At 40.7% G+C, this 27,655-nt stretch overlaps 1 protein-coding gene across 1 annotated transcript in view; it reads left to right on the forward strand.

The window, feature by feature from the left end:
• Positions 1–7,545: 7,545 nt before the first annotated feature.
• Positions 7,546–27,655, forward strand: part of EFHB (EF-hand domain family member B) — a 41,102-nt gene continuing 20,992 nt past the window's right edge. The window contains exons 1-7 of the mRNA XM_043968281.1: positions 7,546–8,700; positions 10,170–10,232; positions 14,106–14,246; positions 15,077–15,257; positions 17,944–18,054; positions 21,181–21,310; positions 27,122–27,205. Of these exons, the coding sequence (XP_043824216.1) occupies positions 7,843–8,700; positions 10,170–10,232; positions 14,106–14,246; positions 15,077–15,257; positions 17,944–18,054; positions 21,181–21,310; positions 27,122–27,205 (1,568 nt within the window). The 5' untranslated portion in view covers positions 7,546–7,842. The remainder of the gene's footprint in view (positions 8,701–10,169; positions 10,233–14,105; positions 14,247–15,076; positions 15,258–17,943; positions 18,055–21,180; positions 21,311–27,121; positions 27,206–27,655) is intronic.

Below are 27,655 nucleotides of genomic sequence, written 5' to 3' on the forward strand. Positions count from 1 at the left end.
TTATCAATTAGAACAGAGAGAGATTTGGGGCAGTTTGCAGTCCATTGTAATAGTTTAGGGGAGAAAGAAGGGCCCCAGCAAAGATGTGTCTGTGTGAGTAGTGAATGTATGTGTGGCTACTAACTATTTCTAGCAGCGATATTTGTTGAATATATCTCTAATGCCACCATAAGAAAAAAAAAATTTGAATTCTAAAGTTGTCTTATTCCTAGATGTTTGCTTTATCATAGGTAAACCAAACCTATAGGATTTTGACTATTCTGGAATTATTTTAATATGAAACATATTAGTCATGATAATGCATTTTGGGCTCCACCAAGAATCAGGAAGTTGGGTGTGTCAGATTAGTTTTGTCAATGCAAACACCATCAGCAATTTCTGAAAAGTAAATGTGAAGATGTTTGGAAAAAATCCTCACAAGTAACTCAATAGATATTTAAATTTATGAGCTGTTAATATTGGAGCCCTTTTCATTAAATAAGGTTTTATTCATTACATATATATGTATATATATATGTGCTTAATATGAATGTATTTTACTTACACAATATGTTTGAAAAAAATATATGTACTGAATGCTCTCAACTAAGTGAGGCAAGTCTCAGACAACTAAAACAATTAGAGAACCACAATCTTTCCATCTGGAATCTTACCACAGCTACGATTTTTACTTCTATCCTCCCAGGTATTCCTTCCTCATTCATTTGTGACCACTAACTTCCTAAGGTCACCTCTCCTCTGTAAACACCTTTCCTAATATAAGCCCATACAGTCATACAGATGACTTGTCTGGGATGAGTATTATCCAGTGACAAGCACCTTTAGTATTCCATCTTCAATTTTAGAGAAGTGGAAATAATCACAATTCAGCTTATATATTGTTTTTCACCTGGCTCCTCTGATTTCTACTTCCTTTCTATATATAGCTTAGTAAATTTGACACCTTTTCCTCTTTGCAAAGCTATCCTCATGGATAGATTTCAGGGAGAGCATGTAACTCAAAATTAAAAAAAAATTCCTTTGATTATTTAAAATCATCATTTGAGACAAAATCAGCAGGTTTTACTGGTCTGCCAAAGAAATCCATGACACAAAAAGGCTTAGGTCTCCTGAATTAGGAAGCTTTTGCAATATTCTGGGTTTCTTGGAATGAGAGGATGAAATAAAATAATGTAGTGGCCATGTGAGTGGTGGAAAGAACCCAACTGGCAAGAATGCCTTCTAAAGATTAATGGTGTGCCTCCACAGGGGTGTCAAATCACCAGTAATGAAGCACCTGTTTATCAATCTGATAACAACAATAAAGAGGTCTACTGTGTTTTCGAGGCATTTGTCTTAGATATGACCAAGAAATTCTCAAGGCCAGAACCCTGCATGAAGGGGTAAGGAGGGTACCAGCACACCCATGGGAAACATTCCCATTGGCCCTTGCCCTAGAGTACAGCCAGGGGCAGAACTTGAACCCAGGTTCCACTAACTTTGACACCAGCTCTCTATCCAATGCTCCATGCTGCTTCTCAGCTTAGGCACAGCTTAAAATATACAAATGACAATCACAATGCACTTAGTAATGATAGAAATGTTAATTGCCAAATATTTTTCAAGTCTAAATGAAAATGTCTTTAAATTAAAAAATAAAGTAGAGGAAGAAAATGACTTAGATATACTCCCCAAGCTAGTTATTGTACATAACTCTGACATAGGAAGATTAGAACTAAAGATAACAGAAAATTCATAGAAGACAAAACAACAAAAACAATGGTCACAGATATCTGTAGAAAAGTATGTAAAATAAGAAAGATGAATTAGAGCTTGTAATACAAGGAGGCAAATTTGACTTCATAGTAATCCCTGAGTCGGTGGAATGAGACCCTTGACTGAATTATGTCTCTGGATGGATATTCAAGAGGAAACAGGTAAGAGGGAATAAGTAATGGGCTGGGGGAAGAGTAATATTGCTTATTATGAAGTTAAATTCACTATTACATTCTGTGGATTTATTCCCCAAAGGTTAATATACTTTCAGGTTCTTCCACTCTCTCCATCTCTATATTGAACCCCTGGCTACAGAAGAACCAATCCTTCCCTTAACATCACTTGTCCTATTCCTTGTTTCTATCCCCTTCAACTCTACCTTCCAATATCCTCTCTAGATCTGTCCACCTTTCTTTCTTTCCTCTGTAACACCTACTCCATAATGAATAAACTTGCTTTCATCTTAAATCTCCCACTTTCATCTTAAAGTTCCCAGCTCTTCAATCAGGTCAAGTTCCATGAACTGCTCTTCCATTTCACGTTAGCAAAGGGGTGGCCCTACATTTGACCTTGCCATCACCTGTAAGTATTCTACTATCATTTCAAGAACTCTGAATGTGCTTTATCTGATGATAATCATTTATCTTTCTGTCTCTTCCTATGCCTTAGTTTTCTTCTTAAAAATGTATATGTCTTCTATTCCAAACTTAACAAATACCAAATAAAATGGGTGATTCCATATAGAACAAGAAAAAGATTCTGTCAGACTTCACATATGTTATATACAGCTTTCTTCTCTTTTTAATAGTTAATTCAACACATAATTTTTAAGTTGCCCTGCAGCAATGTGATTTTGTCTGTCCTCTTCTGTACATTCAAAAAATGCTTCAGTGCCTCGCTTTTCTCTTTTCAGGGCTGGGGAGAGGGTGCTATCCTATTACTCCTTTCCACCCGCCCCCAAATTGGAAAAAGAGAGAGAGAGAGAGAAAGCAAAAGCCTTGTAATAAATATGTAGTCAATCAAAACATATTCCCACATTGCCCTTGTCCAATTTGTCATCCTGTATCTTGAGTACCTTACCTCTCTATCAAGGGATGGGGTAACATCCTTATCACAAGATTAGTCATTGCATTGACCATAGTTCTTATGTCTTTCAAAATTGTTTTTCTTTATAATGTTGTTTTTGTATAAATTGTAATACTACTTCTCCTTAAAAGACCTAGTTATACAATATATTTATAGCAGCTTGAGGTGGCTAAGAATTGTAACAAACATTTAGTTTATTTTTTCCAGTTACATGTCAGGGTAGTTTTCAACATTCATTTTCATAAGATTTAGAGTTCCAAATTTTTCTCCCTCCCTCCCTTTCCACCCCTCTGCCACAAGACATCAACCAGGTTATATATGTACAATACACAGGTGCTCTTTTTTATCAGTTCTTTCTATGGGGGTGGATAGTATGCTTCATCATTAGTCCCTTGGGATTGTCTTGGATCGTTGTTTTGCTGAGAGTAGTCAAGTCATTCACAATTGCTCATCGAACAATACTGCTGTCACTATGCACAATGTCCTCCCAGTTCTGCTGGGATCATTCTGTTTGTCATTTCCTATAGCACAATGCCATTCCACCACAATCATATACCACAGCTTCTTCAGTCATTCCCCAATTGATGGGCATTCCCTTGATTCCCAATTCTTAGCCACCACAAAGAGTTGCTATAAATATTTTTTGTACAATTTCCCTCCTTTTTCTCTTTTTCATGATTACTATTGTTAACTGTTTTCTCCATCCTATTCCCTTCCCCATGATATTTACTCTATTATCTATCTTCTTCCACCCTATCCCCCTTCAAAAGGGATTTGCTTCTGTCTGTCCCCTCCCCCAATCTGCCCTCCCTTCTTTTGCCCCTTCCTCGTGATCCCCTTCCCCTCCTATTTTCCTGCAGGATAAAATAGATTATTCCACCCAATTGGGTGTGTATGTGTGTGTGTGTGTGTGTGTGTGTTAATCCTACTGCCCTGCTCCTCCCCCATCTCTTCTCCCACTCCATAAACCCTTTCCTATTTCTTTCATGTGGGATTTCACCTCTGCCCTTCCACCTCCCCCCAGTGCATTCCCCTGACCCCTCAATTTAACCCTAAAAATGTCATCATGGGGCAGCTAGGTGACACAGTGGACAAAGCATGCACCCTGGACTCAGGAGGATCCCAGGAGGTGGCTAAGAAAAATAAAAGAAATGCCCATCAATTAGGGAATGGCTAAACAAGCTGTGGTATATGATGGTGATGAAATATTATTATGCTATAAGAAATGACAAGTAGGATGATTTCAGAAAGGCCTAGAAAGACTTATGTGAACTGATGTATATAGTGAAGTGAGCAGAACCAGGAGAACGTTGCACATATTGACAGCAATATTGTTTGATAAAGAACTGTGAATGACTTAACTATTCTCAGCAATACAATGATCCAAGACAATCCCAAAGGAGTAATGATAAAACATACTATCTACCTCTAAAGAAAGAACTGATATTGACTGAACACAGACTGAAGCATACTATTTTTCACTTTCATTTTTTCTTTTATTCAAGTTTTCTTATACAAAATAACTAATATGGTAATGTTTTACATAATTGTACATGTATAACCTATATCTGTTGCTTATCACCTGGGGTTGGGGGGGGTGGGAATGGGAGGGAGGGATAGAATTTGGAACTCAAAACTTTAAATAAAAATGTTTATTATTTTTTAAAAACCCTGCTTTTCTTTACTTCACTCTGCATCATACAAATCTTCCAGGCTTCTCTGAAACCAGCCCTTTCATTATTTCTTTTTTTTTCTTTTTTTTTTTTTTTTTGCTGGGCAATGGGGGTTAAGTGACTTGCCCAGGGTCACACAGCTAGTAAGTGTCAAGTGTCTGAGGCCGGATTTGAACTCAGGTACTCCTGAATCCAGGGCCGGTGCTTTATCCACTGCGCCACCTAGCCGCCCCCCCTTTCATTATTTCTTACAGTGCTTTTTTATTACATTCGCATACCATAATTTGTCTGGTCATTCCACAGTTGATGGGTACTTCTCTTAGTTTCCAGTCCTTTGATATAACTAAAAGAGCTGTTATAATTTTTGTACATATGGATCATTTTCATCTTTCTTTGATTTCTTTGTGTTATAGATCTAGTATTGGTTTCCATCTTCATTTTTCCTGTCTTGGTTTTCCTCTTACCTATTTGACTGCCAGTCTTTTGATGAATTTTCATCTGTCAGTCCCACTAACTGTGGGTGTGTCACAAGTGTTTGTTCTCTATCTTTTTTTCCCCTCTATAGTCTCTTTTTTGGTCTCAGCAACTTCCATGGCTTCAATTATCTCTAAGAGGATGATTACCATATTTATTTATCTGACCCTAGTCTCTTTCCTGAGCTCCAGTTCTCCATCACCAATACCCTGTTGGACATTTTAAATGTGATGTACAGTAGACTTTCCTTCCTTCCTTCCTTCCTTCCTTCCTTCCTTCCTTCCTTCCTTCCTTCCTTCCTTCCTTCCTTCCTTCCTTCCTTCCTTCCTTCCTTCCTTCCCTCCCTCCCTCCCTCCCTCCCTCCCTCCCTCCCTCCCTCCCTCCCTCCCTCCCTCCCTCCTTCCTTCCTTCCTTCCTTCCTTCCTTCCTTCCTTCCTTCCTTCCTTCCTTCCTTCCTTCCTTCCTTCCTTCCTTCCTTCCTTCCCCCCTTCTTCCTCTTTCCTTCCTTCCTTCCTTCCTTCCTCCCTTCCTCCCTCCCTTCCTCTCTTCCTTCTTTTTTTGCAGTCAGAGTTAAGTGACTTGCCCAGGGTCACATAGCTAATAAGTGAGTGAGGCTGGATTTGAACGCAGGTCCTTCTAGGGCAAGTGCTCTAACCGCTGTGCCACTTAGCTGTCCCTACAGTAGACTTTTCAAAATCAATTTGTCCAAACGGAACTTATTTTTCCCCCAAACCCTTCTCTCTTCTGATTTCCCCATTACTACTGCAGTGAACATCATCCTTCCAAATATTCCTGAAGCCTTGGAGAGACCTCTCTCTTGCTCATCCCCCACATTCAAACAGTTGCCATATCTTTGTAGTTTGTTTTTCTACAATATTTTCCCCAAATGTCTCCTCTCTACGTTCACAGCTACCATCCTAATTCAGACCCTCATCCCCTTTTGCCTGAATTATTATAATACTGTTAAGTTTGTTGTTAAGACTTAGATCAATGCCACTTATTTAGGAGGCCTTTGCTGGCAGTCCTCAGGGGCTAGTGCCATCATCTCTAAGGTTAACCTGCCTGTTCTCTATATGTACATAGTCATATATATAGTCTCCTCCACTAAAACATAAATTTCTTGAGAGCAGGAACTATTCTTGCTTTTTTTTGGTATCTTTGTAGTACTTAGCATAGTGCCTGGCACATGGAGAACACTTAATAAATGTTTGTTGATAGGTGTGATAGGGGAGACTTTCTGGGCAAAGACAAAGTGAGACAGAAGCAGAAGTGATTCTATCATAGGAATACTACAGACCATCTAAAAGAGAATGAGAAAAAAGATGAGGCCTTTAGGAAGCGTTAGATAACTGACATGGAGATATGGCATGGTAGTGATGAATAATTTCAATTATCTTAGATGTCTACTGAAACTTTCTGCCCAAAGTGGAACTACTAAACATTTTCTACTTTACCTTTTCATTAAAATACGACAGAGTTTCAAGCCAGGTCTTCAGATTCCAAATGTAGTACCTTTTTTATGAATGAGAGGCCTGTTTTTTCGGGTCTGGAATCCCTAATACAAAAGAAATGTATACTAGCTTTAAAAAAATGTTGATGCAAATTTGCATCCTATCTTGTGATTTCTACCCTCCCATACCCAAAAGGTGAAGGACTCATCTTCACCAATCAGGAAAACTGGTTGGTGGGTGGTGATGATGGGAACATCTTTGAATTTGTAACAGAGAAGGAGAAGACATCTGCACACAGTCTGACATGCATCTTAAATTTTGGGAAAACATTTCAGTGAGTTCAGGTGCATTTTTTCCCCATAAAAGTAGTTTATTATTTTCCAGTTATGTGTAGAGATATTTTTCAACATTTGTTTTTATAAGATTTCTAGTTTCAAATTTTTCTCCTTCCCTCCCTTCCCTCCCCTCCCTTCCCCTCCCCAAGACAGCAAGCAATCTAATATAGGTTATATATGTACAATCACATTAAACATATTTCTTCATTAGTCATGCTATGAAAAAAGAATCAGAGCAAAAAGGAAAAACCTCAAAAAAGAAAAACAACAACAATAGAAATAGTATGGTTCAATCTGCATCCAGACTCCACAGTTCTTTTTTTTTTTAATTTTCTTGGATTTGGAGAGCATTTTCCATCATGAGTCCCTTGGAACTATGAGTTTGGGTGAATTTAGCCTAGAAGAGAATGGGTAGCTCTCGAAAATGAAATTCTGGAGAAACAAACAATTCTAATGAAGAGAAAGGAGTGTTGCTTTAAAAGCTATGCTCTCAAGCAACACCTTTAATCTCTCTCTCTCTCACCAATAAAATAAAAACACTTATTCCGGAACAGGTGGTGGAAAAAAAGCATCAGGAAGACCAGGTTTGAAATCTAATCTTAGACACTTGCTAGCGGTATGATCCTGCTTACAGGTCACTCAACCACTTTGTGCCTCGGTTTCCTCATCCGTAAAATTAGGGGGTTGGGTTTCACTGCCTTCCACCTGTAAACCTATGATGGTATGAATTTTCCAATGGTTAGATAAGTCATAAGAGGTGAGCACCTTTCCAAGCGCTGACCCCTTCAGAGGAGAGAAACAGCAAACAGTTCAGAGGCATCCTGTCCCTGGCAGCCGGCGGGGAGCAGGTGGTACCCCCTTTTCTCCATCTGCAAAGGAACCCTCACAAAGGGCCGGGAGTGAGCGGAGACTGGAGAACTGGTTCTCGGGGGCGGGACCCACCAAGCCCCACCCCCGCTTCCTAGGTAACCGTCTTAAACAGTGACGCTCCCTTATTCTCTGGGCGGTTCCGTGTGCCCGGGGATTGGAGCGGAGCGAGTCCAAATCCTTAGACCCGAGGCTGCGGTTATGGAGCCCCAGTCAGACTCGGGTGTCTCGGCCGAGATGGGAGGTCCCAGGGCGGTGGAGGTCTCGGCAGAGATGGGAGGTCCCAGGACGATGGGGGTCTCGGCAGAGATGGAAGGTCCCAGGACGATGGGGGTCTCAGAGGTCATGGATACCCCCCCGGGAATAGGAACAGTTTCTACCCCAGAGAAAGGCTTGCCAGTGAGGCGGGTTATGCCCCCACGGCTGACGTCATTGACGATCTCGTCTCCCACGTGCCCCGAGTGCTATTTTATGCCATCTACCAGATGCTGCCTGAAGGATAACTTGGAGTACTTGCAGAAAAGCCGGGGGAAGTGCGGGTTGCTGCGCTCCATGGCGCTTCGCTGCCCCAAGGACACGAGCCTCCTGGGGGACTTGCAGCCCCCGGAAGAGACAAATGATGACCTAGGCATGAACAGTGGTCTGGGATTATCAACCCGGCCCCCCACGGCCAGGCACATCGATGAGGACCCGGGGGATCGGGCAAAGATGCAGGAGAAGCTGGCCGCGCAACCCCCTTTCTGTCCGAAGCCCGACATGGAGTTAGTGAGTGAGCTCTCAGCGAAAATCTCGTGCCCGGAGAACTTGGGCCCCTCCGAGGAGGAGGAGCCCCCGGTGGGGTCGGAGATTGGGCTGCCCAGTAGGGTGATGCCCAACTTGGAGCCCGAGAGCGAGGATCCAGTAGGACTGGCGATCGAGCCACCGGGTTACATCTTCAAGATGAAGCCCGAAGAACCTCCAAAGCTTCCGACGGATTTGGAACCGGGAGTGGAGCCTCCTGATAATATCAGACCCATTTATCTTGGGAAATTTTTTGACCGGAATCCTTGCTGGCCTTGTGTGAGTTCTGAGTTCTCATTCACGGCCACTCCTTAGTCCTTCCCCTCACTTTGCTCTGGCACCACTTGGACACTTAATATTACTATGAAATTAGAACACTGCTTTCCGATTGTAGTTTATGGACACCAGTTATTATTTTGTAGAAACTTTATATGTTATTTCTTTGCCTCTCAATATCCTCTCCCAATGGGACCTTTGTTTCCTTGAATACTAACATGATCCATGATTTCCTCAGTGGGGTAGTCCATCCACGGTTGAAGGTCTCAACCTCTCTATTCTATTCTTGCCTATGCTCTCTCATAACCCCTCCAGGGAGGAATTACTGGGTATGTTAGAGTTCTTTTCTATGTCTTTTACCCTTCCCCTTTTTGCACCTTTTGCACGTTGCCCTGAGTATTGTTTTTTTTTGGGGGGGGGGCAGGGTAATGAGGGTTAAGTGACTTGCCCAGGGTCACACAGCTGATTTGAACTCAGGTCCTCCTGAATCTGGGGCTGGTGTTTTATCCACTGCTCCATCTACCTGTCCCCTGCCCTGAGTACTTTCTTTTGACTACCCATCTTTCAATGTCTGCCCCATTCTCCTTTATGTACCCACCAAAAGGGGCAGCTAGGTGGTGCAGTGGATAGGGCACTGGCCCTGAAGTCAGGAGGACCTGCCTGAGTTCAAATCTCACCTCAGATACTTAGCACTTACTAGTTGTGTGACCCTGGGCAAGTCACTTAACCCCAATTGCCTCACCCAAATGAATGAATGAATGAATGAATGAATGAATACCCACCAAAGGCTTTTCTCTTTCCACCTTCCCCAATATTTTCTTTCCCACTCCTCATTTTCCCAGCATTTCCCCCATATTTCTCAGTTGCCCTTTCCACTTGCCTTGTTAATGTTCTCCTTTCTTTCAGCCCCCCTGGTGTATACAGGACACACAAGTCTAACCAATGGAAAAATGAAGATCACACTGCTAGAGTACTGGCTCTGGAATCCTGCAGGAGCCCTGGGTTCAATTGCCATCTCTAATGCCCTCCTCCTGTGTGACCTTGGTCAAGTTCATAAACCTCACTGGTCTTCCATTTACTCATCTGTAATAAGAAGAGGTTGGACTCCATGGCCTTTGAGATCTCTTCCCAATCTATGGTCCTAAAGCAAAAATCCCTTCTAGATCCCAGAAAGTAATTGAAGAAACTACTTTTACATTCATTATTTATTTTGAGATAATTATTAGTGACATTATATTCTCCTTAAGGAGAATATGATATAATTTGAGATTCTATGATCGTATACTAGTATATATGTGTATGTACATATACACAACCATTTCATTTTATTTTTTATTTCACTTGGGATTGTAATTCACTTGAACACACAGGTCCAGGTCAAGTTCCAAAGCTACTTTAATTCCTGACCGTGCTGATCCTTCTAGTTTTCATCTCTTGCTCCTCCCCCCCTCCCTTTTTTTTTCTTTCTTTAGGCAGGAAAGCTTATTCCAGTTGGATACAGAGCTGAAACCTGTTTGACTGAAAAATGGCCTCCGGTGAGTATTGTCAATAGATACCTGTTTATTTCTTTGCCATAGACATGACCTTGAAGAAAATTCAGTTAACTCTTATTATTCTTCCTTAAGTTTGTATAAAGTGGATGTTGGGAATATTTAGAGTCTTTCCTCTTCTAGCAGTTTGATGAGAGGTGAAGGTGACACTAGGCTTCTAAACATACTAGAATTCAAGGTACAATGGGAAAGAGCACTGGACAGAAGCCTATATTCTAGTGCTGGCTAAAAAAGCTACTTAACTTCTTAACACCCTAAATTTATTTATCTGCAAAATAAAAGGATGGGATTAGAGCATTGCTAAATTCCCACCCAAATCCAAACTGCTTTAAATTGATGACCTCCTGGTCTAATGGAAAGAGGGGGAAGGTGGGCGGGAAACAGTATTTATTAAGCAGGGAGGAACAGTGCTAAGAGCTTAACAAATACTAGTCAAAAGACCTCAGAAGGATCAATCCTGGCCCTAGAAAGAAGCCTCTTAGTGAGTTACTTTGGGCTAGTCACATAATTTATCTGACCTTCACTTAGAAAATGGAAATAATAATGTTTTCCATACCATCTCGAAGGACTATAAACCAGAAAGCTATATATTAATGCCAACTCTTGGTAGTAACTATTTCTGAGTAAATCCATCCGACCTAGAAGAAATATAATAGCATTTTGTACTTTGAGATGCTAGTGCCTTTGAAATATTGATTTCCTAAATGCTGCTATTATAATTTATTTACATGTGAGGTAAAGAGGAGACAAAATGTTATTGATTTTCAGTCGGGTTTTTCAGATGATCTATGACAGATTGGTTCTCTTTATAGAGGTTGGTGGGGTACATCAGAAACCATACTGATGCTGGCATCAGAGGACTTTGGGTTCAAATCCCTCTGGTTACTGAATGAGTGACTAGACAAATCACCACTTCCTGGGTCTCAGTTTAATCTTCTGGGAAATGAGGGGATTGAACTAGATGTGCTCTGAGATTCCTTCCTTGACGGAATCCGTGATCCCATGATCCCAAGAATTCATAGTTGCACTTTTTAAAAAAAATTGGTCATATGACAGTGGATAGAGAGTGGCCTTGGCTTCAGGAAGATCTGGGTTCAAGTCTTGCCTCTGATACGTACCAATGGTAAGCTCTACTTCTTTTGTGTGTGTGTGTGTGTGTGTGTGTGTGTGTGTGTGTATGTGTGTGTGAGAGGCAATTGGGGTTAAGTGACTTGCCCAAGGTCACACAGCTAGTAAGTGTTAAGTGTCTGAGGCCGGATTTGAACTCAGGTCCTCCTGACTCCAGGGCCAGTGCTCTATCCACTGTGCCACCTAGCTGCCCCTCTTTCACTTTCTTGATCTCAAAGGAGGGGCTTTTATGATCTGATATGGCCCTCTAAGTTCCTGGGGTTGATATGCAACAGAAAAAGGTAACTACAAATCATCCTATAACTTTTTCTCATAAACATAGATACACACATACCTATGTAAGTTTTAGGCTTACATTGTGTTTAAACATACTCAAAGACGGTAAAATAATAATTAATGACATAGTATATCAATATTATTCTAAAACAGCTTTGTTAATACCTCTTGTCTTCAAACAATTTTTCTCCATTCCCCTCATTCCCCTTGTTTTTGTCTTTGTTTTTTAGTGAGGCAATTGGGGTTAAGTGACTTGCCCAGGGTCACACAGCTAGTAAGTATTAAGTGTCTCAGGCCGGATTTGAACTCAGGTACTCCTGACTCCAGGGCCGGTGCTCTATCCACTGCGCCACCTAGCTGCCCCCATCCCTCATTCCCCTTGTCACAAATTAAAACACCTAACCAGGGGGCAGCGAGGTGGCACAGTGGATAAAGCACCAGCCCTGGATTTGGGAGGACCTGAGCTCAAATACAGCCTCTTGACACTAGCTGTGTGGCCTTGGGCAAATCACTTAACTCCCTTTGCCCTGCAGACAAACAAACAAACAAATAAACAAACAAAAAACACCTAACCAAAACCAACTGATCATGAATGGGTGGGGGGAGGGACATATTTGGGGAAAGAGGAATAGTTTTATTTTTACTGAGTTTCCTGTACAAGTGGGAACTCCAAGTAGAGATTTAGAACAGAACAGTCAGAGATGTGGGGCTCTTGGGAAAGGTTCACTTTTAGGAGACGGCAGAGAAAGAAGGGCCAAGGAAGGAGGAGTTAGAGAGCCAGTGTGGTTAGAGAGGGAGGTGAAGAACCTGGCTAAGGCGGGGCCACGCAGCCAAGGGAAGAGAGAGTTTTCTATTTGGTTCAGGCAACATTTAGGTCAAATAGCCTTCTACATTGAGGACATCGAACAAGACCATGGGAAACAGGAAGCATAATAACTGGAAGAAATTCCTGACCTGGATTCAGAAGGACTGAGGTTCCTGTGTTTGCTCTGTATTTTACAGTTTTTGTGAGGTTGGGCACTGAATCTTGGAAAACCTCAATCTCATCACCTGTAAAATGAAACTAAACATATTTATATTAGATTATCAGCTGTGGAACAGTTACAAGCAGTAATTGGTTAGGGGGATTTCTTCACCAGGGAATTCCCTATACTAATAAAATCCTTGGGCCAATTAAAAAAAAACGTACGTCCTACCTCACAAGGTCACTTTAACAAAAGCATTTTTGTAAACCTTTAAAGTTTAAAGATCAATAGGGGGGCAGCTAGATGGTTCAGTGGATAAAGCACCAGCCCTAGATTCAGGAGGACCTGAGTTCAAATCCAGCCTCAGACACTTGACACTAGCTGTGTGACCCTGGGCAAGTCACTTAACCCCCCATTGCTGCACCAAAAAAAAAAAAAAGATCAATAGGAATGATTTTTCCAAGCTGTGGTCCTTGCCTTCATAGAACTTACAGTTTCTAGGAGAAGGATGTGGTCTGCAGTTTCACACTGCAGGAGGTCAAGGGAGATGATGAGGGGAAAGCTGTTGGATCTGGCCAATAGGACACCTCTTGACAACCTTACAGACTTGAAAGAATTTCAATACAATGTTGGCATTGAAAATTAGATTATAAGGGGCTAAGAAATGAGTTGATGAAAAGGTGAGACAGCTCATATTGTCTACAATTCTTTCAAGGATTTTTTTTTTAGTGAGGTAATTGGGGTTAAGTGACTTGCCCAGGGTCACACAGCTAGTAAGTGTTAAGTGTCTGAGGCCTGATTTGAACCCAGGTACTCCTGACTCCAGGGCCAGTGCTCTATCCACTGCGCCACCTAGGTGCCCCCTTTCAAGGGTTTTGTGGTGAAACAATAATGGGAGAAAGCCAAAGGGTACAGGATACAGTTAGGGTTCTTTTTGGTCTAGGAGAGACCTGAGCATATTTGTAGATGGAGAGGAGCCGGTGAAGGAAAAGAGATGAAAGAGGCAATTGAGACTTTCATTTATGTTTTCTTCACAAACACTACAGTTACAGAATTCTATTTCTTTTCTTTTTTTTTTTTTGCGGGGCAATTAGGGTTAAGTGACTTGCCCAGGGTCACATAGCTAGTAAGTGGCAAATGTCTAAACTGGATTTGAACTCAGGTCCTCCTGAATCCAGGGCCGGTGCTTTATCTACTGTGCCACCTAGCTGCCCCCAGAATTCTATTTCTATTAACTGTGGGTTTTTCTATTTTATTTTATTTTTATTTTTTTAGTGAGGCAATTGGGGTTAAGTGACTTTCCCAGGGTCACACAGCTAGTAAGTGTTAAGTGTCTGAGGCTGGATTTGAACTCAGGTACTCCTAACTCCAAGGCCAGTGCTCTATCCACTGTGCCACCTAGCCGCCCCGGTTTTTCTATTTTAAATAGGTTTTTTTCCATAATAATAATCTCTTTCTGTCACTCTGTCTTTCTGTCTCTCCCTCTCAGCGTTTGACTCCACCCCATGAGAGGAAGTTCTACAAAGCCAGATATCCAGATCCTGGTACTGAACGGATATTTTATGGCAGAGCAAATGATCCTGATATTTCTCATTTGACACATGGTAAAAAAAGTGATAAGTCACTCAAGGTAATTTTCTTTCCTGTTAATTCTCAACTTTTGAAATAGTAAAAAATAGAAATCATGGATTGATGAGATTTGGACATTGGTTTTAAAACTCTCCTTTGGTTTTGCTTCTATAATGGTGTTTTTCATTCATCCTCTGAAAAAGATGTTTATCTTGAGCACCAAAAAACGTCCCAAAGCAAAGAGACAAAAGAATTATGGAGAAATCTTTTAGAATTCATCCACAGACTGGGTATCTTGTCCACAGATAAGTAGGCTGCACGCATTGAGTTTCCTCCCAGGAAATACAAGAAAATATCAGATTTTTCTGAAGGAGAAAGAAGAGACCTAACTGTGGAAACATCTATTTTTTTCAGGATATAAATGTGTTGGCGAGACAGGGTAAAGTAAGCTTGCTATTTGTTATAGAATTATTTAGACAAATAGCAATTAGAGGTCATGGCAGAATATCTGGAAAGAATTTGTAAAGTTCTGGGAACGTGGGGGCTGTTTTTGTCACCACTTCCATAGTCCCTGTATCCTAGAATGTCTGGGTTGATGAGATGGTGATTTAGAGAGCTGTCCAAGAGAACCTACCTTGGAGCTCCTGAGCTCATTGGTAGCCACAAATTCAGGCAGGTGGTTGTGCTTCCTCTCATGTCTCAACTCTGGTATGTCTCACTAACAATGAGAGAAGAGCAGAATTAGAACAGCACACTGTTCCTCTTGCTTTTTAATAACCTTTACTACCAAATATTTTTCCCTCACAGACTGAGATTTTAAAATAATATTATATTTAAGACCCTACCTTTACTTTTGTGTTTTAAAATCATGTTATGTATGGTTCCTTTAAGGTAGGCTCATTGGTTAATCCACCTCCTATTTCTACATTTCAACAAAAAGTGAAGGAAAGGAAAGAATCTGTCTATTTCAGTAATCGGAGAGCGCCGTTAGGGAAGTCCCACGATCAAACGCAAAATTTGCCAGAATGTATTGATACAGTTAATACAACATTTGGAGTACCAATCTTCAGAGGTAATCAAAATAATATTGATAGCATAAATTCTCCTCAAAAGTATGATGAACTGTCAAGGATTTGTGGTGTGTGGGGAGTATAGAAACAATGTATGGGATTATTAAGAATGAAAAGATTGTTATGATAGGATAGACTACGGGAGGTCAGGTATCTGTGTCAGGTCTCCCCCAGCCTGGGGGCATGGTTGTGTCAGGCCCCTACCTGGCCCTGGGTCCTGCTTCCAGGGAGGAAGCATGGTTCAGTTGGGATAAAGAGGAAGACCAGAGAATCATAAATCTAGTACTGGAAAGAATTTTAGAGCCCATTTAATCCAACCCTCTGATGTTACAGATGAAGAAACTGAGGCCCAGGGAGAGTAAATGACCTAGGTTCATCTAGGGAGTAAGTGGTCATGTTCCCTTACTCCAAATCTAGCACTGTTTTTGACTGTGCCATGTGGCTATTTGTGTGTTCATCATTACCCTTTCCCTGAATGAAATCACCCTTGGCTATAAAATGGAGATGTAGATGAGCCCCTTGGCCACGATTATATTATCTGCCAAAAGTACTACAGGAACACCTCCCTCTCCCACTTACCTATATAGAAATAAAAGGTTATGAAACTGATTTATCGACAGGGCAATCATTGAACCTGGTGCATTTAAGTGTTTGCTTAAAGATCAAACCTTATCTAATAAGATTAAAAAATAGAAGACCTAAATTATTAGTAGGAGCTCCTGAAAACTGAAGAGCGATTAGGGCCAGCTAGGTGGTGCAGTGGATAGAGCACCGGCCCTGGAGTCAGGAGTACCTGAGTTCAAATTTGGCCTCAGGCACTTAACACTTACTAGCTGTGTGACCTTGGGCAAGTCACTTAATCCCAATTGCCTCACTTAAAAAAAAATTGGAGAGCGATTGCAAATGAAAACGAAAATATAATTTCAAATTTTTGGAAACATAAAAACTCTTCCAACACACACATGTTATTTAAAGGGGCTACACTGGAATAGGTGTTGGGTTTTCCCAGAGGATTTCAGGCGAGGGGGAAGATAAACAGAGTTTATTGAACATATGAGGGTTGTAGCTACTGGGCCAGAATGCTCCTCTGGATCAGGAAGCACCCTGGTCTCAAACCAAACTGGGGTTTTTTGTTTTTTTTTTGGGTGGGCCAATGAGGGCTAAGTGACTTGCCCAGGGTCACACAGCTAGTAAGTGTCAAGTGTCTGAGGCCAGATTTGAACTCAGGTCCTCCTGAATCCAGGGCTGGTGCCTTATCCTATGTGCCACCTAGCTGCCCCCCAAACCAAACCTTTTTGATCTCGGTGAGTTTCTTGGGCTCTTAGGTCATCTTAGTGATGAAAAGTAACACACAAAAAGTTCACAATCAGTCCAAATCTGCCATACCTCAAACAATCCCAAGACCCAAAGCATCTCTGACCCTTGCTTGAGGTTCCGAACTTAACAGTTGCCTTGGGGATCTTGGACCACTTTCTTTGGCTCAGTGTGTTCTGAACCAGGAATTTTAAAATAATTTATTAAGTGCTTTCTGTGTATATTGTATACACTGCACATATAAATAGAAAAGTAAGACAGTCCTTTGCCCTCAAGAAGTTCACAGTCTAACGGGGGAGAAAACACCGGAAGTTTTATTTATGTCAGTGGGAAAGTTCCCATGGTCCTTAGTGCATAATGGCAAAGCAGGTAGCAATACATTTAAATGTTATTTCCACCAATAAAATCATACCAGTTTCTGGTGTTGAACCTTTTAGCAGTGCCAAGCACTTTGGTGGTAAGAACTTTTTCTTCTGAGTCTTCGGTAGCTGTGGCTGGATCTCCCACAGAAGCAGGTGGCAGGGCACCTTTACACAGAGAGTTGCTTCCCCAAGTGGTGGCGATGGGGGCTGAGATGGAAATAGAACCTGTGATCTGAATGGTGCTGCCACTCCCAGGGTCTATTTCCTTTTTTTTTTTTGTTTTTTTTTTTTGGGGGGGAGGCTATTTCTTTCCACTGGGATCTAGAAGAGTGGGGATGGGGAGAAGAAGGAGCGGGGGAGAAGCTTGGCTTGCCTGGCATATGCCACTTCCTCTCTGTCCCTCAGATAATCTTAGTGCTTCAGCTAGACTGGCCATAGCCAGTCTTTTATATGACAGTTTTCCTGGATATTTGTGAGGATGATTGATTCCCAGTTGGTCTGGGCTTGAAACAGATTCCAGAGATATCCAAGGTGCCTCAGCTAGTCTGGAGGTTCCTTAGTCTTACAGAGTGTGGATGAGGTTGTGGTATTGTTTGTAACTTAAAGGTAACAATTGATATTCATTTTGGGCTTCATGGGCAGTCAATGGTTTTGCTATTTGTACAAATTGAAACACCTGAGATATAACCTTTTGGTGTCTTCTCCTTTCTCTTGTCTTCTATCTCTCTGTCCCCTGTTCCCTCTCTCCTTGTTTCCTCTCTCCCTTCTCGTCTCTCTTCCTCTCTCTCTCTCCTCTCTCTGTCTTTTGGCCCCTCCTTCCTTTTTTCTCTCTGTCTCTCTCTCCTCTCTCCTTTCTCCTCTCTCCCTCCTCTCCCTACACTCTCCCTTCTCTCTGTCTCTCTGCACTTTCTCTCTTTTTCTTTGCTCCCCCTCTTCTCTTCTCTCTCATGCATTAACAATATCTTTAAATGGATTGATTTTACTTTTTCACATTGATTTGTTCTTCTTTCAGAGATAACTGCCAGAGACATAGTGAATCCACCCAAATCCTTTGAACAAGTATTTGAAGAATCAAATCAAGGACATGATTTGTATGTTGTATCCCACAATGATTATTATGCAGGTAAGATCATAGTAATTGGGAACATATATATATATATATAAACTGTCAATAAAACATATTCATTCTGTAACCATTTATTAAATGCCTGTCGTGTGTAGCACATTAGAAGACAGGTACAGACTCCTGAGCCCCATCCTCATTGAGCTTACAATGTAGTACAGGGATGATGTGTATGAAGATCCTGCGATCCATCAGTGTGGGAAAGTCCTCATGGGGTTTCAATCCCTCTTCCACCAGGGATTTGAGTGCATTACAGGACGGTAGTATAACAGAACAGCCAAAAAGAGGCCAATATAAGCTTGAGCTGGGATTTCTGAGAGGGATAGCTTTCAAGAAGGGCCACAAAGAGTTGTTCTGCTTTCCTCCAATGACTTCTGAAGTCTTGTTTTCAGTTCTGGGCCCCACAATTTAGCAAAGCCATTGTAAAGCTCATCGACAGATTTGCAGAGGTTGGCAACCAGGATGGCAAAGGGACTTGAGACCTTGCTGTATGAGGATCAGACTCTGAAAACAGGCACTGCTTACTCCCCAAGCCTTCCCTTCTCTGAGGGAGGGGAATGCAGAAGAGTCTACATACACATACGAGTGTGCACATACACACCCAGATCAGAGCTCATATGTGTATGTTTGTGTGTTTATATGCATATGTATCGTATTCATACATATACATATATATATATACACACGTATATATATATATATATATACTTAGACATATATACAAAAACATAAAAGGAATTTTTCAAGGAACATAGCTTTGTTTTGATTTAAACCAATGTTAAGTTCTGAGAATCATGGATTTAGAGATAGAAGGGACCTTCGAGATCATCTCCAGATCCCTCATTGTACAGTTGGGGAAACTGAGGCCCAGAGAAATAGAGTGACTTCTTTAGGGTCATAGAGGTACTAAGTTGCTAAGTGACATTTGAATCTAATTTCTCTGGCTCCTAATCCAGGGCCCCTGCCACAACACCCCCAAAACCTTTATTCTTTTCAAATGTTCTTACTTAATAATCAGGTATTAGCAGATGCATTCTGTGGCCAATCTAAGAAACATGAGAGATGAATAGTGCTTTATGATAGAATTTTCCTTGTTAAATGTAGCCTGGAAATAATAGAAGACTGGGAGGCTCACATTAGAGGTTCTGTTTTTGTTTTAAACCTGTTGTCAAGCTGCCATATGACCTCGAAAAGTCCCTGGTTATTATATGCCATGTCTTTTAAAGCTTGTAAATTGGTAGCTCACCTGTGGTGGTGGAGGGAGACAGATGAATGCATGTTAAGGCCTTTTTCGGTCTTTGAACTTTGGAGAGTTTATGAGTGTAGTTCATTTGACTCAACTAGAGGCATATGATACCAGACACTGGTTCAGGTTGTTTCACCATACTTTCCTTTCTTCTCTTCTTTCCTTTTCCCCAGTTTATCCCTCATTACCCTTGCCTCCATACCCACTCCTTCACCACAAACAGATTACCTCACCTTCTCAGATCCATCCCCAATGCCTGTTCTCCCCTACTAGCTGTGACCCCATTGTGCTTACCTCTACTGTGCAGAGGCTCCTCTACTTTTTTTTTTGGTGGGGCAATGAGGGTTAAGTGACTTGTCCAGGATCACACAGCTAGTAAGTGTAAAGTGTCTGAGGCTGAATTTGAACTCAGGTCCTCCTTAATCTAGGACCGGTGCTCTATCCATTGCACTACCTAGCTGCCCCTTATCCAGAACATATCTTGAGGAAGGAAATGCCACAGCATGAACCAAGGAATTAAAAAAAGGTGGTAGGCATGGAATTTTTATTTTTATAAATGTTTCCCTTTGGGGTTCCTGTAGTTAAATTCTTATTTGCCTTTTGGGGATCAAGGGCATAAACTTTCGTTTAAGGGCCAAGGTTGTCCTAAGAACGCAGTATTCTGCTGCTGCTGCTGGAGTCAGTTTTCAGTGAGACTGGGCCAGAGCTTTCATCCTAACAGTAGGCGAGCCGACTGTCCTGCCCGTTATTGTTGCTCAGTCATTTTTCTAGTCATAATTGACTCTTCGTGACCCTATTTGAGGTTTTCTTGGCAAAGATACTGGAGTGGTTTTCCATTTCCTTCTCCAGTTAATTTTACAGATGAGAAAATTGAAGCAAATAGGGTTAAGGGATTTGTCCAGAGTCACACAGCTGGTTAGGGTAAATAAAAGGCTAGATTTGAACTCATGGCTCTTCCTGATTCCAAGCTCGGTGCTCTAACCATTGTGCCACCTAACTGTCCATGACTGCCCAGAAACCCAGGGATTTCTCTAATATTTATGGGTCTTTCCATTTTGACATCTTCACTGCTTGCTTTTCACTCAAGGGAGGGGAGGCAATAATCTTGCCTGATTTTTACCCACCAAACATAGTATCAGGACATAAAGGACTGAAGTTGCATAACACAATGGATAGAGCACTAGGCCCAGTCAGAAAGACTTGAGTTCGAATCCTGACTTAGAGAGTTACTAGCTGGGTGATCCTTTACCTCTGTCTCAATTTCCTCATCTGTACAATAGCATATTACTGGATTGCTGTGAGAATCAAATGAGTGAATATATAATGAAGTTCTTTATAAACTGAAAGCACTATATAGAAATGTTAATAATTATCATTACTGATTTTATAAAAGATCTGTTTGTATGTCTTGGTTCTCTTCTTCTTTCAGTGCCCAGAGCCAATGGTTGTATCATAAGGAAATTATATCTATGCAATTATCTTTCCTATTGCAATCCCATGGAAAATTCTCTTCAAGTTACTTAGATGTCAACACAGATACCATATAAGTCATCTAGTCTAACTCCCCCACTTTACAGATGAGGAAACTGAGAAGCTAATGAGGACGATGATCGTGGTGGTGGTGATGACGATGATGGCAACAGTAACAATAACAATGATAATAATGCTGGTTAGCATTTATGTAGTTGCCAAAGTTTACTTACATTAACTCATTTAATCCTCATAGCAACCTTCACTAACATTTAAGTGCCTTCTGTCTTGGGCTTAGTGACTTGCCAACAGTCACCAAGGCATTCTTGGTTGTCATCAGTGTCCAGGGCCTTTTCCACAGTCCTCTCTGAAGCTTGACCCTGACAAAATCACTCCCCTTTCCTTTACAGGGGAGATGAAGAATAGGAAATATAACCCAGCAAGCTTTTATAAATTTCAAACTTATGGAGCAGAAACGCCACATTTTAATGACGGCCGAAACATAGCAAAATCTTTACATTGGCTCCATGAACTACAAATGTAAGTTAAATGATGTTGTTTCTCAGAGTAAGTATTAGACCCAGGTCATTTGAACTTAGAAGAGAGAACATCTCGAACTTGTGATTTCCAGAGGATTCAAGTATCTTAGAGGCAATATACTTTCAAATACTCTGCTCAAAGTATATAACAGACACCTGACATCTTGGCATTTAACTTTTAGCCTTGTTTTATGTTTAACTGGACAACTGACTTGCTACGTTTTGGTTAGTTTGACACCTTCACCAAGTCTGAAAGGGCCCTGACACCATATAGGTTGGCCTTTTTGTATCCTCAGGTGACCAGAAAACCTTGGCAGTAGTGTCAGAGGCTACCAAAGCTTCATCCAGGAAGGAAAAACTTAAGCTTTCCAAACCCATGAAATCCTGGAGACAGCTTTGTTACCTTTGAGGGAAAAACTAGCTTAACTTGCATAAAGGATGGGTTAGGATATTGCTCCCCCCACAACAGGGGTGACTTCTCTGGTGAAACATTCACTGTCTCATGGATGAACTTCTGTCAGTGAGCCTTTCTGAACTGACCTAGGTTGGTCCTGGTCTGGAAGACATGTGGTCTGTTCATTGGTTCATTCTTGGAGCCCAGAGGTCTTTAAGCTACATAAGTAGGTTTTGTGAGAGTTCTGAGTAGAGTATAGAGTATAGAGATAGTAGGCTAGGTGGTAAGGCCAGGAAAGCTTTAGGGTCCAGGGGCAGTGTAGATGGTAAGACTTGGTGGTCCTGCATCTCATTGGAAGGAATAGAGTCGTTGACTGCCATCTTACTCAAGACCTGTAAGTCATCAGGTAACCCAGGAGGAAGGGGAAAGGAAGTGAGGGATGGCTTCCCCATTATTGGTGAGTCTTTCTGTCTCCTGGCCAGATGATTTCTTTGACTAAGGGGGTGGGGTGGCTCTGGATGGTTTCTGGGAGCACACAGGGCTGGGAAAGAAACCAGAGGAGGAAGGCCCCTTCCACACCACTCTGAGACATTGTATGAGACTTTATTGGAGAAATGATATCATACATGCTAGGAGACCTCACTGGAAAATCAAGGTATGAGTTTGTGAGGATGATTTTTTAGGGTGGAGTCTGGATCTGTGATTTTATTCATGTAGGAAACTCCTGGGATAGAAATCTCTATCCAGTGATTGAAAAATAAGAGTCTCCGTGATTGTTATGGTAAGGAATATTGTGGATAGCTGTTCCCTTCAGCTGACCTTGCATTCTGCCAGGGTGCCAGGCTAGGGATTTTTACCATGAACACACTGAAGATTGGCCATGTCAGGGAGAACCACAGAATTCTTCATCTTTGGGGTCTACTCCCCCAGATCAGCAAGGGAGGTCTGTAACTTAAAGAGTTTTTGAGAGTTGCTTGGAGCATGGAGAAGTCAAGGCTTGCCCAGGGGTACCCAAAGGGGTTATCAGAACTAGAATTTGAATATAAATCTTGTTGATTCTAAAAGTGGTCTTTTATCTTCTATGGCCCAGTATGTCTCAGCTGGTGAAATATGACATATCTGTTTGTTTTATCGACTCCCTCAGACCAGGGGCCATCTGCGGACATACTTTTGGCCACAGTGGGGATGACATGAGAACACATAGCTAAGTCATCAGCATTATTGCCAAAGGGGGAAAAAAGAAAAGCTAAAGCCTTATCAACAGTGAATCAATAGCATCATTTTTGAATGTACTTTTTCCCTTTTTTTTTTTTTTTGAGGAGCAATGAGGGTTAAATGACTTGCCCAGGGTCACACAGCTAGTAAGTGTTAAGTGTCTGAGGCCGGATTTGAACTCAGGTACTCCTGACTCCAGGGCCAGTGCTCTATCCACTGCACCACCTAGCTGCCCTCATTTTTGTCTTTTTAAATATTGAGGTCCAAATTCTGTTCCTGTCCTACCTCCTCCACCCATTGAGAAGGCAAGAAAAGTTATATTAATTACACATGGAAAATTATGCATAACATATTTCTATATTAGCTATATTACCCTACCCCCAAAACAAATTTTTTATTCAGCTCTGTTCTTTTCATCAGGAATGCTTGAAAAAGTGCTTTTTTCTTTAAATGTCTATTCTCTCCCCCTCCCCCAAATATTATTCCATAGTGTATATTCAGTTTTGTTGAATAAGTTATTCTTGGTTGAAATCCTAGCTCCTTTGCCTTTTGAGATATCATATTCCAAGCCCTCTGATCCTTGAAGCTGCTAAATCTTGTATGATCTTAACTGTGGCTCCATGATATTTGAATTGTTTCTTTCTGGCTGCCTGGAATATTTTTTCCTTGAACTGGGAGCTCTGGAATTTGGCTATAATATTTCTAGGAGTTTTCATTTTGGGATCTCTTTTAGGAGATCAATGTATTCTTTCAATTTCTATTTTATTCTCTGGATCTAAGTTATTGGGAAAGTTTTCCTTGATAATTTCTTGAAATATGATTTTTGGACTCTTTTTTTTGAACATGGCTTTCAGGCAGTTTAGTAATTCCTAAATTATCCCTCCTTGATTTATTTTCCAGGTCAGTTGTTTTTTCAGTGAGATAGTTCACATTTGCTTCTGTTTCAAACATTTCCTTTTATTTTGTTTTATTGTTTCTTGATGTTTTGTGGAGTCATTAGCTTCCATTTGCCCAGTTAAAATTTTTAAGGAATTATTTTCTTTTTCAGTGAGCTTTTATATTTCTTTTTCCATCTGGCCAATTCTTCTTTTTAAGTTCTTTTCTTTTTCTTTCTTTCCTTTTTTTTTTTTTTTTGGTGGGGCAATGAGGGTTAAGTGACTTGTCCAGGATCACACAGCTAGTAAGTGTAAAGTGTCTGAGGCTGAATTTGAACTCAGGTCCTCCTTAATCTAGGACCGGTGCTCTATCCATTGCACTACCTAGCTGCCCCTTATCCAGAACATATCTTGAGGAAGGAAATGCCACAGCATGAACCAAGGAATTAAAAAAAGGTGGTAGGCATGGAATTTTTATTTTTATAAATGTTTCCCTTTGGGATTCCTGTAGTTAAATTCTTATTTGCCTTTTGGGGATCAAGGGCATAAACTTTCGTTTAAGGGCCAAGGTTGTCCTAAGAACGCAGTATTCTGCTGCTGCTGTTGGAGTCAGTTTTCAGTGAGACTGGGCCAGAGCTTTCATCCTAACAGTAGGCGAGCCGACTGTCCTGCCCGTTATTGTTGCTCAGTCATTTTTCTAGTCATAATTGACTCTTCATGACCAGTGCCAGCTGCATCCAGTGCCAGTAGATGGTCTGCTCTAATCTCTTTCTGACCAGTTTTCCAACCATTTCTGGACTAAGAGCTCCCAAAGCTGCTGCTGCCACCACCACCACCTTCAAAATCCACTACCGCTGCTGCTGCTGCTGCTGCTGCTGCGGCTGCATGGACTCTAGATAGGCCACTACCTTGCTGTCACAGACATCTCCTGCCAACCTCCTAAGTTATCTCAGGGTGGAAAAATATCTTGCTTTGACCTGTTGTTGGTTCTTCCTCTCCAAAATGTGACTTGAGGGATTATTTTAAAGTTGCTTGGAGGAGGGGAATGTTGGGAGAATTCAGCTGGGTTGCTGCCTGTACTCCTCCATCTTGGCTCTGCTCTTCCTAGAGGTTACTTTTGAAACATAAATGGCAAGGTCTGTTCTTGTTTTGGTATTGTTTGCAACAGAGAGTAGACTGTCCTGGGGATCTAGCCTTGGCCCCTGTACTCATCAACATTTTTGTCAATGACTCAGATGAAGCCATAGAAGGCATGCTTGTCAAATTTGCAGTTGAAACAGAGCTGGGAGGAATAGATGGTGCTTTGGATGACAGAATCTGGAACCCCAAAGAGGGTGCATTGATGAGCGAAAGTGATTAAGATGTAATTTAATAGGAATAAACATTAAGTTCTATGCTTGGGTTCAAAACATCTGCTTTACTAAGTACATTGAGGGAACTTTGACAAGGCAATAGTTCCCTGTAAACAAGATCAAGGGGTTTTAGGAGATAGCAAACAATACAAGTCTCAGTGACAAGGCTGCCAGATCAGTTAATGTTATGCTAGGTTGCATTGAGAGGCCACAGCTCAGGCATGATATGAAGTTCTAAAAGCATAATTTTTATAATCATTGATTCAGTGATATGGAAAAATTCCACAGGAATTCCCCTGGCTCCCATTCAAGATTGTGGATTAAATCTTTCCCACGTATCTTTTCTTGTTGGAACATCTTGAGAGAATCCTCATGTTATGTAACAATTTCTTTTGCTTTTCTTTTCCAACCACTGGATATAGTGCATGAGAATTGACTCCAAATGTTGCTGTTTCTCCCCCCCCTCCCCCCGCCACATTCCATCCACTAATATAGAAAATATTTTAAAATGAATTCTGAGAGTGGGCTATGAACTAAGTGGAGGGAAATATGAAGCTGAAAAAATTCTACTTGGTTCAACAGTAACTGATGCCAGAAAATTTGGATTAGTCACTCAAGTGGAAAATATAGGAAAGACATGATTTTGGAAAATGGTTTTTAATGCAAAAAAAAAAAAAGACAGAGGCTATACTTCCACTGTGTACCTTCCTAATTAGAACACATCTGGGGTATTGGGTACAATTCTAATTGCCATATTTTAGGAACTCAGAATAACCTTATGGAACCCAACAATTAGGAAGTAGAACAAGGAATAGAGAAGTTGAATTAATTTATATTTTGGTCTATTCTTTTGTTTCTTCACAGAGTGTCACTCTTCCCTAGAAACTTGTTTAGCTTGGCAATATCTGTATAGGACAAGAAACATACATATTTTATTTTTGAGTAAATTGTGGCTTCAAATGTCTGTTGCATTTAAAAAAATCTAATGATAAAACAATGTTATTATATTTAGTAATCATGATAAAGCTTACCACAATGTCCCTGCAAATGTCAGATTACATTTTTTTAACTTAAAATTTTCTGGTTACATTTTAAGTTTAGAACTGTTTTCCTCCCTTTCTCTTTGCCCCACACTAGAGGCCACCATTTTACTCACTCTCTCACGCACACATACACAAACACTCACACACACATTCATTTCACTGCTCATTATTTAATGTGTCTTCCCATGTTTTTCTAAAATCAACCAGTTCATCATATCTTATAGCATAGTAGTATTATATCACAATCATATTCTGCAACTTGTTCATCCATTCCCCAGTTGATGGGCATTTCCTTAATTTCTAGTTTTTTGCCACCACAAAGAGAACTGCTATCAACAGTTTAGAATTTACTGGTTCTTTTCCTTATTCCCTGATCACCTTGGGAAACAGACCTAATAATGGTATTGCTAGGTCAAAGGGTATACACAGTTTTATAACTCTTTGGGCACAATTTGATCATTCTCCAAAATGATTGGATCATTTAACAGTTCCACCAACAATGTATTAGTGTTCCAATTTTTTCATATCCCTTCCAACATTTGTTATATTTCCCTTCTATCATTTTAGCCAATCTGATAGGTGTGACATATTGTCTTAAAGTTGTTTTAATTTGCATTTTTTCAATCATTAATGATTTAGCATATTTTATATGAATATATATCTATATCATTGATTTCTTTATCCAAAAACTACTTGTTCGTATCCTTTGACAATTTGTCAATTAGGGTATAACAAATGTCGAATTTTTAGAAGTAAGCTTAAAATTTGCACAGAAACCATGCTAAATGAACAAATATTTTCTTTTTAATGTGGTGTTGCTTTTGAAATGGGATATCTTATGCCCCAAATGTATTGTACTCTTCATCATATGCATAGTTGGAAACTATATAGACTTTGGCAATAGGAATATCTATTTTTCCTCTAATTTTACAGGAAAAAAGGCAGTAAAATAGTTTCCAAAAGAGTTGATGATTTCAATGAAAAGTTTCAACACAAACTTGGAAAAGTCTGGGATCCGTAAGTGAAACATAAAACTTCCAATTAATAGATTTTCCCACTGTTTTAGAAAAATACTGTACTCAGCCCTGATCTCCTTTTAAAATATATCTTTCTGTTAAATTGAAGAAGAATTTTTAAAATTTTGATCACAAGCAACATTTTCATGCTTTGGTGACCCCAAAAGTGATGGTTTATATTCCTTAAGAAACTATCTCACAGCTGGGCATAAGTGCTCCTCCCTGCCACTGGGGAGATTAAGGCTGGTGGATTATCCTCACTAAGTTCACTACCATTACGGTGAGTCCTAGGGGTCACAAATTGCCTAAGGAGAGGTGGACCAACCCAAGCCAGAATCAGAGCAGATCAAAGCATCCATGTCCATCATGGTTTGGACCTGCGAGTGACCACTGATTACATTTCCTGCCAGAATGAGATAGGGAAGCTGTCTCAAAACAAACCAAACCAAAA

Source organism: Dromiciops gliroides, chromosome 5, assembly GCF_019393635.1.
Source record: "Dromiciops gliroides isolate mDroGli1 chromosome 5, mDroGli1.pri, whole genome shotgun sequence".
NCBI classification, from domain to species: Eukaryota; Metazoa; Chordata; class Mammalia; order Microbiotheria; family Microbiotheriidae; genus Dromiciops; species Dromiciops gliroides.